The 13728-nt window shown below is 42.1% G+C and overlaps 2 protein-coding genes across 2 annotated transcripts in view; both read left to right on the top strand.

Annotated features, from left to right (window-relative positions):
- LOC122621325 overlaps positions 1–8385 on the top strand; it is a 32526-nt gene extending 24141 nt beyond the window's left edge. Inside the window, exons 3-6 of the mRNA XM_043799157.1 lie at positions 1663–1871; positions 6912–7045; positions 7354–7630; positions 7804–8385. Coding sequence (XP_043655092.1) covers positions 1663–1871; positions 6912–7045; positions 7354–7630; positions 7804–7868 — 685 coding nt within the window. The 3' untranslated portion in view covers positions 7869–8385. The remainder of the gene's footprint in view (positions 1–1662; positions 1872–6911; positions 7046–7353; positions 7631–7803) is intronic.
- Positions 8386–11556: 3171 nt separating this feature from the next.
- LOC122620315 (UDP-glucosyltransferase 2-like) lies at positions 11557–13272 on the top strand. Its single transcript, XM_043797722.1, has 2 exons — positions 11557–12253; positions 12320–13272. The coding sequence occupies exons 1-2, from the start codon at positions 11562–11564 to the stop codon at positions 13218–13220; spliced, it is 1593 nt and encodes a 530-aa protein (XP_043653657.1). The 5' UTR covers positions 11557–11561; the 3' UTR covers positions 13221–13272.
- Positions 13273–13728: the final 456 nt, after the last annotated feature.

The following is a 13728-nucleotide window of genomic DNA, read 5'->3' as shown; positions in this document are numbered from 1 at the left end:
GCAACTAATTTAAATGCTTAATTGAAATGGATTTTTATGGCTCGCCTGCAATTGCGGCCAGGTGACGCTGCCATATCGGGCCCAAATATGTGCGAAGAGGGCTTTTTATTTAACTGGCTTAATTGTTGCACATTGCATTGCCGCATACAGGTGCGCACATATCCACGTACGAGTATATCCAGGTCGACCGTAGCCCAGATCCGAGCACTCCATCCGGGACTTAATCGAGTGTGAAATTTTTAACAAAGGTGTGTGTTTGGGCATTACAAATCTTTTTTAATGTTTTGGTTATTGATTTTAAAAGCCCCGCTACAAATATGGAGAAGTCAGGGGGCAAAAAGTGTTATTTATGCCAAATATCAGAACCATTTAACAGCTTATGGGCTTTGCCAGATGGTCGGACACGCCCACATTGGTGAAAACACTTAAGTTGATATTATATTACTCTCAAACTCTTATCTCCATTAAACTTGAGAAAAAAGTACATATATTAAAAGTACGTTACATTTTCTGCTATTTTTCATGCTGACCTCAATTCTGTTGATTTGTTGTAAAAACAAGATTTAAATAGATTTTTATTTTGTAGATGATATTTCTAATAACAATGCTTGAATTTAGATTTATTTAGCTCAGAGTCATTTGACAACCACGCCCCCAGCGACGAAGTTCGATGCAAATTTAAAGCCTTTTGGCCACCGCACTCGATTGGGTTGCCCAGTTCGAAATGATTGTTTTTGACATATTCGCGAGGGGTGTGGGAGTGTGGGAGTGGGCGTGGCAGGTCAGGACGATTGGCGCAGAAGGGGGCGGATTCCGGGGATGGCCTAGCCAGTAATTTACTGCCGTAGGCAGTTGCCTCTTATCAATTACGCTTTTGTGTGAACGTTTTGATTGTGCGGTCTTCACTCGGCTTCAATTATTCATGTGCATTTGACACTGCGGTTGCTTCCATCTGTAACAAAAAACGCCACAAAGGATACACGCACTTCGAGTGTAATTCTGAATTTGTTCGACCGTGCTTTTCTATTTGTTAAATTGAGTGTTTACGGCGAACAAATCGACCTAACAATCCATTTGGTTTTTGCGTTGACAAAGAAAGCACGCAAAGTTTGAATTTAATTATGGTCTTTCTGGTTAATATCGCAGTGCTTGTTTTTATCAAGAGGTTTTTCACAAGCCAGCTTATATCTTTAAGAATTATTCATATTTACCATTCCCCAGATTCCAGTGATTGGCACTTCCTTACATTCCCTCACCATTTCCCCACAACCCTGAACCAAATTCAAATTCGAAGCAATCTAAAACGATTTTCCCCAATTGCCACGCTAATTGCTGTAATCAAATGCAAATGCATGAATGTGAATATGAATGGAATTTCGAATTTGAATTCTATTTGTGCTACGAAGACAATACGGACTTGAGTGGAACTGCATATAATTCATAATAAAATCGACAGCCCTGCCAAAATCTGGATACAACTCGCCGAGTGCTGCAGCTGCAGAATGAAATGGAAGCCAAAAAAATATATTTTTTTCATTCGGATGATTTCCTCATCAATATTTCATGGTATCGGTTTTGCGCAGCACTCGAGCTCAAGCATCGCTCCAACCCCATATCTTTCTCTCTCGTTCTAACGCGCTGTTGCCACCTCTTTCCTTTCAGATACTCGCCTCTAACACCGCCGACAACAAATTGGTTCCCCGTGAAAGGTGTCACCATCGCCGACGGTTCGCCGCATTGCAATCAATTCATCTGCAACGTGGAGCTGGAGAAGCTCAGCGCCCACTCCTCCGGGCAGTACAGGTGCGAGGTGTCCGGCGATGCGCCCGAGTTCAAGCTGATCGATCAGACGGCCAATATGACAGTCGGAGGTAGGTGCTCATGAAGTTCGGTGCGATCCACGCACAGTGGGCGAGGACACCCAAAAGCCCCTTAAAACTTATACAAGTGGGTATATATGTTATGGGAAAAGGATGTTCTAAAAATGAATCAAAAGGATGGAACAAATAAATAAATCAATTTGTTAGGCCCTTTCAAAATTGGTAACTATAGTAACTATAGAACGCAGTTTCTTAGATAGTTATATCTTTACTTACTTCACAATTCCTTACTAAAATTCCTGATAAGTAATCCGTAATTGCCCACTGTCCGCTGCCTTCTGCCACTGTGTTACTTTTGTAGCTGTGTTTGATTTATGTTTTGCAACAGAAAGACAACAAATTATGTGCAATTTTGCAAACACTTAATAAAATTATAAATGGTCCTTGCACGGCCAGTAGAATTTGGGGTCGGGAGTTCAGTCGGCAACTCCTTTCCATTTATCAATGCCACACCGGCGGAGTGTTCTCCGGGCGGATTGGGGAGGGAATCACGGATTACCGGATACGGATAAATGGGGCGGGGTGCGGGGGTGGAGCACAAGGAGGCGCAGGGGGCAAAGCAGGCGCGAACCTAGGGCAGTAGGCAGTTCAAAAGGGCGTCGCATAAGCGCTGGAAAATTGTGACACGCGTCAGCCATTTGTATGAGTAATGATTGTTAATAAATCCGGAACGAACCATCCCGAAAAGCGTACAGTGAACACCACGGCCGAATGCCCCGCTGCGCCACCTGCCGCTCTGCTGAACAAATTCAACTCAATTGTGAGTTTTGTACGAATCAATTTATAATCTACAATGCGCGGTCGTTTGCCGTTGTCACGTGCTGAGCCTACCCAACAACAAAGCCCGGGGTAATGGCACAAAATACAACAAATATCCCAGGACTAACTCGTTTGTGGCACTTGTAGTTGGGTTTGTTAACGTCAACGGCGCACCGCCGCACCACCACACCACCACACCACCACATCACCACACCATCGCACCATCGCGCCATGGCACCATAGCACCACCGCATCATCGAACCACCAAAAGCCGCTGGCAACGCATCGCCCACCATTTTGATTTCGCTTTGATTGGCAGCGTACATGACGAGGATTCCGCCCAGCACCCAACACTCTGCGGTACACTGAGAAAATACCTGATTATGTTTAAAAAAATATTCTGTTCTTAACCCTTTTAAATAGAGTTTACAGTCAATGTGCTCTTTAGATGCGTTACATACAGAAGTAGGATCATACTCAAAATACCAGGAAGTGGAATTAAGAAAATTGACTAAAAAAGGTCATATGCCGCGTTAAATGAAAACTTTTTAAATACTTTCCGACTGAGTAACCTATGACCTTTGAAGTCCTTTTTTAAAGATCGAGCCATTTTTCTTTTAGGTGCTATCTTTTTTTTCTAACTTAATTACACATGCTGCTGAGAAATGGTGATAGTTCCGAAAAATTATGCTTTTGAATTGAGAACAGGGAAAGTGTCAAATATTTTCCAAGTGTGACAATGCCCCTTTCTCCCCTTTTCTGTGGTTGATTGCGGCCAGGAGAAATCGTCAGGCAGGCAGGCAGACAGTCGGGCTTTTGGTCGCTGGGCTGGTTCTACTTTGAAATTCAAATCAATTGATTTCGGTCCAAATGGAAATGGCCTGCTTATGTCTTTTGTTTCTAGTTTCTATGCGGCTCAAAATGATTTATTTGTCGCAATTTCGCCGCTCAGCGATTTGTCTCCTTTTGTAGCCGCCAGTGCTTCACATAGATGCTAAATGGATGGCCCTGGGCCTCGAGTTTCGAGCTGCGAGCTGCGAGTTTGGGTTCGTTTTGTGGGCGGCTTATTTATTGACGTTACTTTAAGAGATATTGATTTGCATAATGCGCACTTAGGCATTTGTTTACGCGTAACAATCAAATTTGAATTCGCATTTTCGTATTTGTATTGCGTCTTTAATTGGATGTTTGGCAGAGGGCAGACTGTTTGTGTGCTCGCTATTTGCATGTCAATTTGACTTTTATCTATACAGCGTACTTAAATAGACAAAGTAAGCCATGCTCAAGTGGTTGTACATGGAAATCCCAGTGGCTAGATTAAGTGCCAGTCTGCAGGACGAGCTTACTGAAACGTGGATGGTATTCCCTTTTCCGCCTTTCATTTCCCCCCTCAGCCACCACCACACGATCGAATTTCCCTTGCTTTTTGCCACAATACTGCTCGATTATTAGTTGGCATTTATTTATTTCTTTCTGATTTATGGTGATTGATTTGGAATTGTGAAATATTGAAATAACTGCAGCAGCAGAAGTGCACAGACTGAATCGACATTAAATGGAGTTTTAAGAGTGGAATATATCTTAATATAAAGGTGTATTTACTGCGTGTAATTAAGGTTTTTGGGCTTAAGAAAATAAATAAGTATGGAAATAAAACTCAAGTGTAAAATATAATATAAACTTTTATAAAATATTATATTTTTATACAAATGTATATACTGAATCCATACTCCGTATATTATTTTCAAAAGTCCTTTGCATTCTTTCTATCCCGTTTAGAACTGTACAAATACAATATTTCGCCGAGATAATAAAATAGTCATAGTGGCTGCATTGTCCACCGCCTGGTGGAAGGTGCCTTTGGCATATAACAACGTCAGTGGCCAGTTGGTTTCGTCATTTTAATTTATATCCATATAAGCCAAAAAAGAACTAACTGAACAAAAAAAAAAAAACACAAAATGCCACGAGGGGCAACAGCCAAAACAGCAAAATAAAGCCAACCAGCCATGGCATCAAACTTCATCAACGAGATAGCGGCAAAGTTTAAAGTCCTCTTTGGGCAGAACAATGTGTCCGTGTAAGGGGAGTGTGGGAAAAGCTGGGGAAATGCGGGGAAAGTGTTTGGGAAAGTGTGGTTGAAGGGGGAATTGGATGCACGTAGTTTTAGCTGGTGTCGCCTGTTTTTTGTTTCAATGAAGGCGAAGCTGTTGACAGACCAACAATCGACTTGGGAATTTTGTCACTAAAGTGCCATCGCCATCGTAACCACCTTAAAACTTTGGCACAACAACATCGGCCCAAATGCTCTGCCTCTCGATTTTCAAACAGCCATCACCCGGACGCTTTGATAATGCCAGCAACAGGGATACCAGGATACTGGGATACCGGAGTATGGAGTATGAAGGTACAGGGATACGGAAATCCACTGAAACACGGGAACACTGGAACACAGGATCAGGCCAGGGGGCTTGAGGTTAGCTTGAAACTTTTGCCTGGCATATATTTTGTCGCTTAGCTGCGTGCCGTGTGTCAGCACACTGATTAACTTTGCCAAGTTTGCACAGCTCAGCAGTGTGCCGGGAAATGTCAGGATACGCCAGGATACACCAGGATATGACTGGACCTGCCGGTCAACACACACTGGCCATAAAACGGTGACTGAGCCGCACTTAATTACTTCGGAGATTTGCCCCATTTCAAGGGACAAGCTGCTTAGGTGCTTTTCTTTTTTCACTGAAAGAAATGGTGCTAATATAGCGGAAAACTACTTCTAAAGCAAATAGTCATTGCATTACATACATGCATAGGGTATAGTTGGGAAAGTAAAATAATGAATTTCATTATGAGCAGAAGTGTAATAAACGTTTGCACAATCATAACGATTTCCTTAAGGAGTAACCACTTAAAATGCCCAAAATCATATTAGTAACATTACTAGTAATAAAGCACTGATTGAATTTTAAATATTTAATTCTCAGTGGTTGTGTCCAGTCAGCCGCCTATGACATTTGACATTTAATGAAAGTGGCTTATCATTCGAGGTTAGATTTCCCTTAAAAATGAACTCACTCTCGAAATTGGTTACACCTGTTTAGAGTTGAAATCCTGAAAAGTTTTTTTTATTTTTTGCTCGGTTTTTAGCCCCGTTTAGCATACCAACAATACAATTTTTGCCCCGAAAGACGGACTTTGCTTTGTGTTTCTTGGTTTTCCGAGGGGTTTTCCCCTTCTTTTGGGTGTGTGTATTTTTTCAATCTGGTTTCTGGTGCTTTACTGGCACTCGGGTATACAACATAGCCATTTTTGGTTTATTTACCCTAGTTGATTGCTTTGTTTTCGTTGAATTTTCATTTTTGATGCTTTTGTTTCGCCCGCAATGCAAGTCCCACAATTGGGGGCGGCAAACGGACAAAGGGGGCGTGCCACCAGGCACAACATGGCCGCAATCATCAACTTCAACTCTGAGTTCTGTCCGCTGGTCCGTCAGTCCTCCGACCCGTAAGTTGTACTTGAAACAGGTCAGAAACTTTCCACCAAAGTGGTTTGTATTAAGTCAATTAAAAAGTTTACAGTCCTGCTGACTGCCTGACTTCTGATGCCCCACCCACAGGCACTTCCACTCCCACTCCCACTTCCACTCCCATTCCCACTTCCAGTCCCAGTCCCAGTCCCCAACGTCCATTGTCTCTGGAGGCCTTGGAGGTCCTTAGCATATTTCACAAATTTCCCACAACAACATTCATTTGGATTCGGGATTTGTTGTTGCCATTGTGGTTGGTTTGGTGTTTGGTGAGAGGGAGAGAAGGGGAGAGGCGGAGAGGGGGCACTCGCCATAAACTAAATTACGCTTGTTTTCATCAAAAAACTTTGTCCTAGGCAATTATTTGTTAAGATTAATTAACACTTCAAATAAATATTTGCTGTTGGCGTGTCGGTAATTGTGCAAGTGCCGGCTGCACTTTGCCATGTAGCGTCCATTTCTGTGGCAACTAAGCTCGGATTTCAGCCCGACTTTGGGCTCTCTAATTGGGATAAGTTTGGTGTACGAATGGCATTATGCATTTGCCGGCATAGTTGGGCGCACAAATTTACTTTTGCCACCAGAGATTGGAAACTTTAGGCACTTTTTCTAAATGGACAGTCATGCAGTCATTTCAAATCCGAGACCTTTAATTGCAATTGCAAAAAAGCGGAGACAACAGCACCATTTACATATATCGTATGCCTTTCCGAAACTTCTTTTAATTATAATTTAAACTTGCTTTTCAGTGCTACCTAAATTCGATCCGTTCATTTCGGGCGTACGACATGCGTACAAATATCACGACTATCTGGAGGCCAATTGCAGTACGGAAATGTCAAGTCCGATGGCCAAGTTGACGTGGTACATTAATAATAAAACGGTAAGTTGATAATAGAAAACAAAAATGATAAACAGAAAAGCTTAGCTATTTGCATTTCATTTTATGATAATACTGTTGTACTCTTGTCCTCATTTTTCCGGGTGTAAAAGTAGGAACCTAATTTTTTATTTGACCAGCTCTTTGGCCCAGTCGCTAAGCCAACTTTGGCCCGGCCATCGAACTTGTCCAAATGTTGATAGAGTACTGGGAGAGGTCTGAAAGGCACGCCCGCATGTGGTGCACAATTTGGCTTTTAAACCCAACGCTTTCCCATTTCCATTTCCGCTTCCGTTTGCTTCCGGCCACAGGCACCTGGGCACAGTTTGCAGCCGCAAATCAACGAAGTCTCACGCAACGTGGACGGCTTTCACCTGTTCGCCAGCCACCTGCAGTTGCGACTTCACCTGGACGACCAGCGGTTCATCAGCAAGAGCGAAATGCTGGAGCTCCGGTGCACGGCGGACATCATGGGAATGGCAGCCATTAGGAGGGAGAGCAGGGTGCGGACTACCATCCTGGCGCTCAAGGATGCCGGCACCAAGCAGCGACTCACCGAGAATGGATCCTGCATCACTGGACAACCAGGTGAGTTGGATAGCAGTTTCACCCAAATATCACCCAAATATCCTTACACGAAACATGTTAAGTAGCACTTGACTTAAGTGAGATAAAACCTTTTGTTGGGTTTCTGAGAAAGATTTTATTTTCACTTATGTGTATCAACCATTAACGTTGTGTATTCCTGTTGTGTTTTCCAGCCTCCCTGGCCGCCTGGCTCCTGAGCCTTGTCCACATCCTACGCTGGCAAAGCTCCCAGAGTTAGTGGCTGGCACTGACTGGCGCTCTGTTTCTGGCCTAAGTTTCCAGGATTTGCCTCCAAGTGCAGACACTCAAAAATGAAGAGAAATAAGATAGACACACGCGCCAAGTTAAGGCGAATTGGGTGATTCGCAGGATTTCGAGCCAAGTGAAAAGTTAACAAGCCACGGCAGCAACAGTTGAATTTGTATATAGTCGAAATCGAATTAGTCTAGGTCCGAGCAGGAAGCCCAGCCATTTCCTACATAAGTGTAATGCAACATTTATTTATGTGTGAACAAGCCAACGGAAATGCAAAACCAAAAACTCAACACTTAATGAAAACTATGAAGAATAATTTAATAACTAGGTATATGAACGTAACATTTGCTACCAACTACGATTATGTCAGAATAATTTCAATAGAGGAGTAAAATTTGAATATCAACAAATTTACACATGAATATTTGAGCACAGAAAAAAGGAACACACACAATCAATGGCAAGTAAACTTAATTATTGTATGTGAATTGTTAATTGTATTAAATGATGTATGGGAAATAAATAAAAAAAATTCAAAAACATACACTTTATCTTTTTAGAACTACTTTATAAAACATACAAAGGTAAGCACATTTGTGAATATTATACAGTCGGTAAACATTCGAAAGCCAAATATGATGAGCACACATTTACACACCTTGACAATGGTTATTTGATTGCCTTGGGTACTATATCAATTTACCTCCAATACTAAGCCTTACATATATTCATCACGACTTAGGAGTCCCCTGGAAACAGCATGATATGAGGGTTTTCTTCGCCTCGGAAAGCGTTCCCTGTAATGCAAGCCCAAACTTCCTAATCGGATCTCCGATGGAAGTGCATCCCACACCGAATGGACATCAATACAATCATTACTCCTCGCCCTATATGATTTACTTCTATGCCAACAATTCTCACGATTTTTCGGAAGATTCCAGCAGCACCACAAGAAGCTCAAGGCCGTGGAAAGACGAATCAGGTGCAAGTATTGGGGTAAATCACTTGTTTTCACAGCAGACAAAATGCCTTCAACCACAAGACCTGTTGGGTTCCAAAGGAGAGCCAAAGCCAGATGGACACCCACTATGTGAAGGATTATAGGACGAATGAGATGTTTTGTTGCAGTTATCCTTTGATTTCCGATCATGCAAAGTGGTCCAACTTGGAGTAGGTAAATGTGGATGGCAGCAATAAATATAACCGAATTCAGATCAGAATCCTCGCACCTCAGTGGCTGCCAAAGTATGCGAAAAATGTAACTCATTTCGATTAGAAGTAGTAGTCCCATGTTACAGATGGTTCCGTATACATTACAAGCGTGCATTCTGCATTAAAAACTGAAAATTTGAACAGCCCAATAGTTTTTTATATTTTAAAATCAGACTGAAAAGGAGAAGTAAACTTTGTTTAAAAATTCAATGAAATATAATGACGTTTACATGCATTTTAACCAAACCATTAAGTAATTGTCGAAGGAGCTTTCGCCGAATTGATACATTAACAAGTGTTCTTTAATGTTTTAAGTGCTTTCCGTTTCCTAGAAACTTACTGAATGCCTGTCATAGTCAGAGCAAAAAAAAAGCTAATCCGAATTCCGGAAAACCAGTAGGGGACGCCTTGAAAACCCGCTTTCCTTTCCCAAAGTCATTTACCTAACTTATGGCAAACAGATACGAACAAACAAAAACACTGCAGAAATGAAAGGAAAATGCCAACAAAGGCAAATTCGATTTAGCACCCCCCGCAAATAAATATAAAACCAAACACTTTACAGGCCAGTGAAAAATATTCAACGCATTAGGCTAAATCCGGCCTAAAATATGCAATGGCCAATGGCCGCCGCAGGTAAGAATGACAGCAAAAAAGTCGGTAGCAAAAATAACAGGAACAAAAACTGTCAGGCATTGACCGAAAATTATGCATAAAGTGGCCTTGGGCATCGGGAAAAATAACAACAACGAAATTGGAGCAAACAAAGATAAGTTCCGCCGTCTGTTGGTTTGGGATCGCCTTGAGTCCCGGCTCCGGCTCCGGATCCGGATACGCCTCTGACCCACTCCACATCCACGTCGACATCCCACTCCCACCCACGATTGGCCGCGGGCACATTAAATGACGGAAGTAAATAAGCTTGACAAATTTCCACTCATCATTTTTGCATTAATTCTGCCTCCTTTTTTGGCCGAACCGACAAACCAACAGCCAAGAGACACGGGCACTGCACAAAAAAATCTCCTTTGATTAATCAAAAAATTTACCACTGCCACTGGAATGGGAGGAAACAACAACAACAGCAGGCAATGGCGGCCAAAAAGAAAAAACACGAAGCAAACCCAACAAATTGCCAAAGAGGCGCCGCCGGTGCTCGGAGGGATTTTTTGAGTCCTGGACCAGGCGCCAAAGCAGAAACCCCACTCGTGGAACGGAACGGAAAACTCGGAGCAGTTGCTCAGCCATCTGCAGTGAAAAAAAGCATGTGGTCTTGATTAAGAAGAAATATTTAATATAACAATCACTTAAATAATAATAATAGTCTGTAACTTTGCACCATTTAATTTAAGTGTAACAAATGTAGTAAAGAAAATATGTTACTTGCACTCTAAAAATCGAATAGAGCTGGATTTGCATATGGGAACATCGGGTTATTATAAATATTTCCATATTCAGTAAATATAACAATTCTTGAATCTGAAGCTTAACACCTAATTAAGAAAACTTAATACATCGTTTTCTTAGTGCACGAGGACTCCATCTCTGCAATGTACAGATAGAGATGGCAGCAAACGAAGATTTCACAGATTTTTGCACGCGATTTGTCAGCCCGACATTTCCGGCGACATCACCCTGGGCGGGAATTGGATTTGAGGTGTTTTTTATTGCCACTTCTTATTGCTTTATTTTTCGGATGCCGCAGTCCAAGTTGATTTAGTAAGTCACGTGGCCGCGTAACTGTAAATTGCCCCATCCGGGGTTTTCAGTTTAGGTGTGGGATCCGTTTTCCAAGTCGTGCGCCACAAAGTGTCATCCTCGCTATGCTGGCTCACATTTCCCCTCGCTTTTCTTTTGCCTGCCCGATGCTTTTCCACCGATTTTCGCTGAAGAAACACACTCGTTTGACCGCAGGCTCTGCCAAAACATGTACAAAAGGCGCAGAGCGAAATTTTAGGTTGGGAAGGATGAAAGTTGCTCCGACGTATTCTGTGCGGCAAGGAAACTATTTACATATTGGTTTCTTATAGTATGATTCATTCTGTAGATATAATTATTATGCAATTGTTCTAAACTCTTAGAAATATATGGACTTACATAAAATTGCGAAATGAAATGCACATAATCAGCAACGTTACGCAGTTATTTAGAAAAAATATATAAAAAAATATTATTAGGAAATATTATTACGAAAAATTGCAAGCATTTTGCTACCTCTTATCACCAAAAAAAATATATGGCCAAGAAAGATAGGGATTTTCGCATGTGTTTGCAGGCAAAAATAATGTTTACGGCGATAAGACACCTTTTCTATACTGAAAAGTTTCACCAAATTGTTGAAATTTGTCTACAAACACTGAAATTGCTTATCGGTCACTCCGCCAGTCGGCGTCCATGTACATTTCAATATAAAAACCCGGCTAGATAGTACAGGCAATTAGTCTACTGTTAGCCGTCCACCAAAATGGTTCTCCGGCCGGAAAAAACTCTTCTGCTAGCAATAGCACTTGCTGCCTTAATGGGCAGCTCCCAGGGAGCTAATATTCTGGGTCTCTTTACGAGCCTGAGTCCCTCGCACCTGATAATCCAAATGTCCGCGGCTAAAATTCTGGCCGAGAAGGGACACAATGTGACGGTGGTCACAGCGCTGAAGCCAGTGGTTACCCATAAAAGCATAACCGTGATCCAAGTGCCCCTTAGTAAGGAGGAAGCCCAGCAAATGAGCGATTCGATTGGAGCGATGTCCAAGAACGACAACAGCAACATGGCCTTATCCCTACTCCGGATGACGGATCAAATGGACTTCATGATCAGAAAGAATGCCGAGACCCTGATGAACGACCGAGTGAAGGATCTGTACCTGAACAGGGGAAACAAGTTCGACCTGGTTATCTCCGGATTCTTCATGAACGATTTCCAGCTTGGATTCGCAAGGAAAGTGAACGCACCCGTCATCGTATTGGCCACAATGCCTCCCAACCAGCTCTTAAACCCTCTAGTCGGTAATCCCCAGGAGGTTTCCTACGCCGGAATCAGTAATCCTGCAGAGGGCAGTAAAGCCGTTACCTTCCAGAGCCGCTTAGCTACCTATATGCAAAGCCTCGGTTTCGGTATATTTTCTTATCTTTCCGAGAGGCGTAATCGAAAGTGGTACAAGTAAGTAGAAGGCTGACAAAAATACAAGCACTTTATTAATACAAATTATTCAATTTTCCTATCCAGGGAAGTTTATGACAACGATCCCAACATGCCTGAGTACTCGGAAATGCTCAAGAACACGTCGTTGGTATTCTTCAGTTCCCACGCACCCAGCGAAGGAGTCATTAGACCTAATGTTCCTTCTGCCGTAGAAATCGGGGGTATTCATATTAAGGACAAGCCGGATCCCCTTCCCCAAAACATTGCGGAGTTCCTGGGCAATGCTACAGAAGGCGCTATTCTCCTCAGCCTGGGCTCCAATGTTCAGGGAAAGCATCTGAACCCAGAAACAGTTGTCAAGATGTTCAACGTCCTATCAAAACTGAAGGAAAAAGTGATCTGGAAGTGGGAGGACCCAGAGAACACCCCAGGGAAATCAGTCAATATCCTCTACTCGAAGTGGCTTCCGCAGGACGATATCCTGGCCCACCCAAACATAAAGCTATTCATCAACCACGGCGGTAAAGGTGGCATTACTGAGTCCCAGTACCACGGAAAGCCCATGCTTTCGTTGCCGGTCTTTGCCGACCAGCCACGCAACGCTAACGCCATGGTCAAGAACGGTTTTGGCCTCACCCTGAGCCTCCTCACTTTGGAGGAGCAGCCGTTTCAAGAGGCAATCCTGAAGATCTTGTCGAATCCGCAGTATGCCCAGAGGGTTAAGTCCTTTTCAACTCTATACCGCGATCGCCCCATGAGCGCTAGGGAATCATTTCTCTACTGGACTGAGTACGTCATCCGCCACCATGGAGCTGCCCATCTCCAGAGTCCTGTGGTGCACATGAGCTTCATAGCCGCCAATAATATTGATATTTATTTCCTGATATCTGCCATACTAATTTCCGTTTTGGTACTTATTAAGTTGCTGGTTCAGTTTATTTATAGGAGGTTCATCTCGAAGCCAAGCAAGGAGAAAACCAATTGAAATGTACAACTAAATGAATGAATGACAATATTATATAGCTTTTATTAAAACATTAGGCACACATATGTATATATATAAATAAAAAAAAAAAACAAACTAAAAATGCGGTTTTGTTGTAGTAATAAAGGGGATAAATTATACAAAATATATAACTATTTAATACTTAATATTTTCTTTAACCTCATAGAGTGATTTCAGTCGTTTTACGGAAAACTAGTAATGAGTAAATTTACAGTGGATTTTGATGATTACATTAAGGAATTGGCAACCAAATGTAATTAACATTTGTTTTAATAAATTTAATCACTTTTCATGTGTGAATTATATTAAGTCAATTGATTAGATAGTAGGTAATGCTTACCCGGGTTTTCAATGCAAAGTCTATAATAAGTGCCGCGATAAGATAACACAAAGCATTGCACTGCAGTACTCCTGTAAATGGGTTTGAAATTCGTTCAAAACCAATAGCATTAGACTTGCTTCTGTTTAAAACCTTATTAATTAATTT

The sequence above is a fragment of the Drosophila teissieri genome, chromosome 3R (assembly GCF_016746235.2).
Source record: "Drosophila teissieri strain GT53w chromosome 3R, Prin_Dtei_1.1, whole genome shotgun sequence".
Classification (NCBI taxonomy): Eukaryota; Metazoa; Arthropoda; class Insecta; order Diptera; family Drosophilidae; genus Drosophila; species Drosophila teissieri.
The sequence above is the reverse complement of the archived record's forward strand: the minus strand, read 5'-3'. Positions and strand labels throughout refer to the sequence as shown.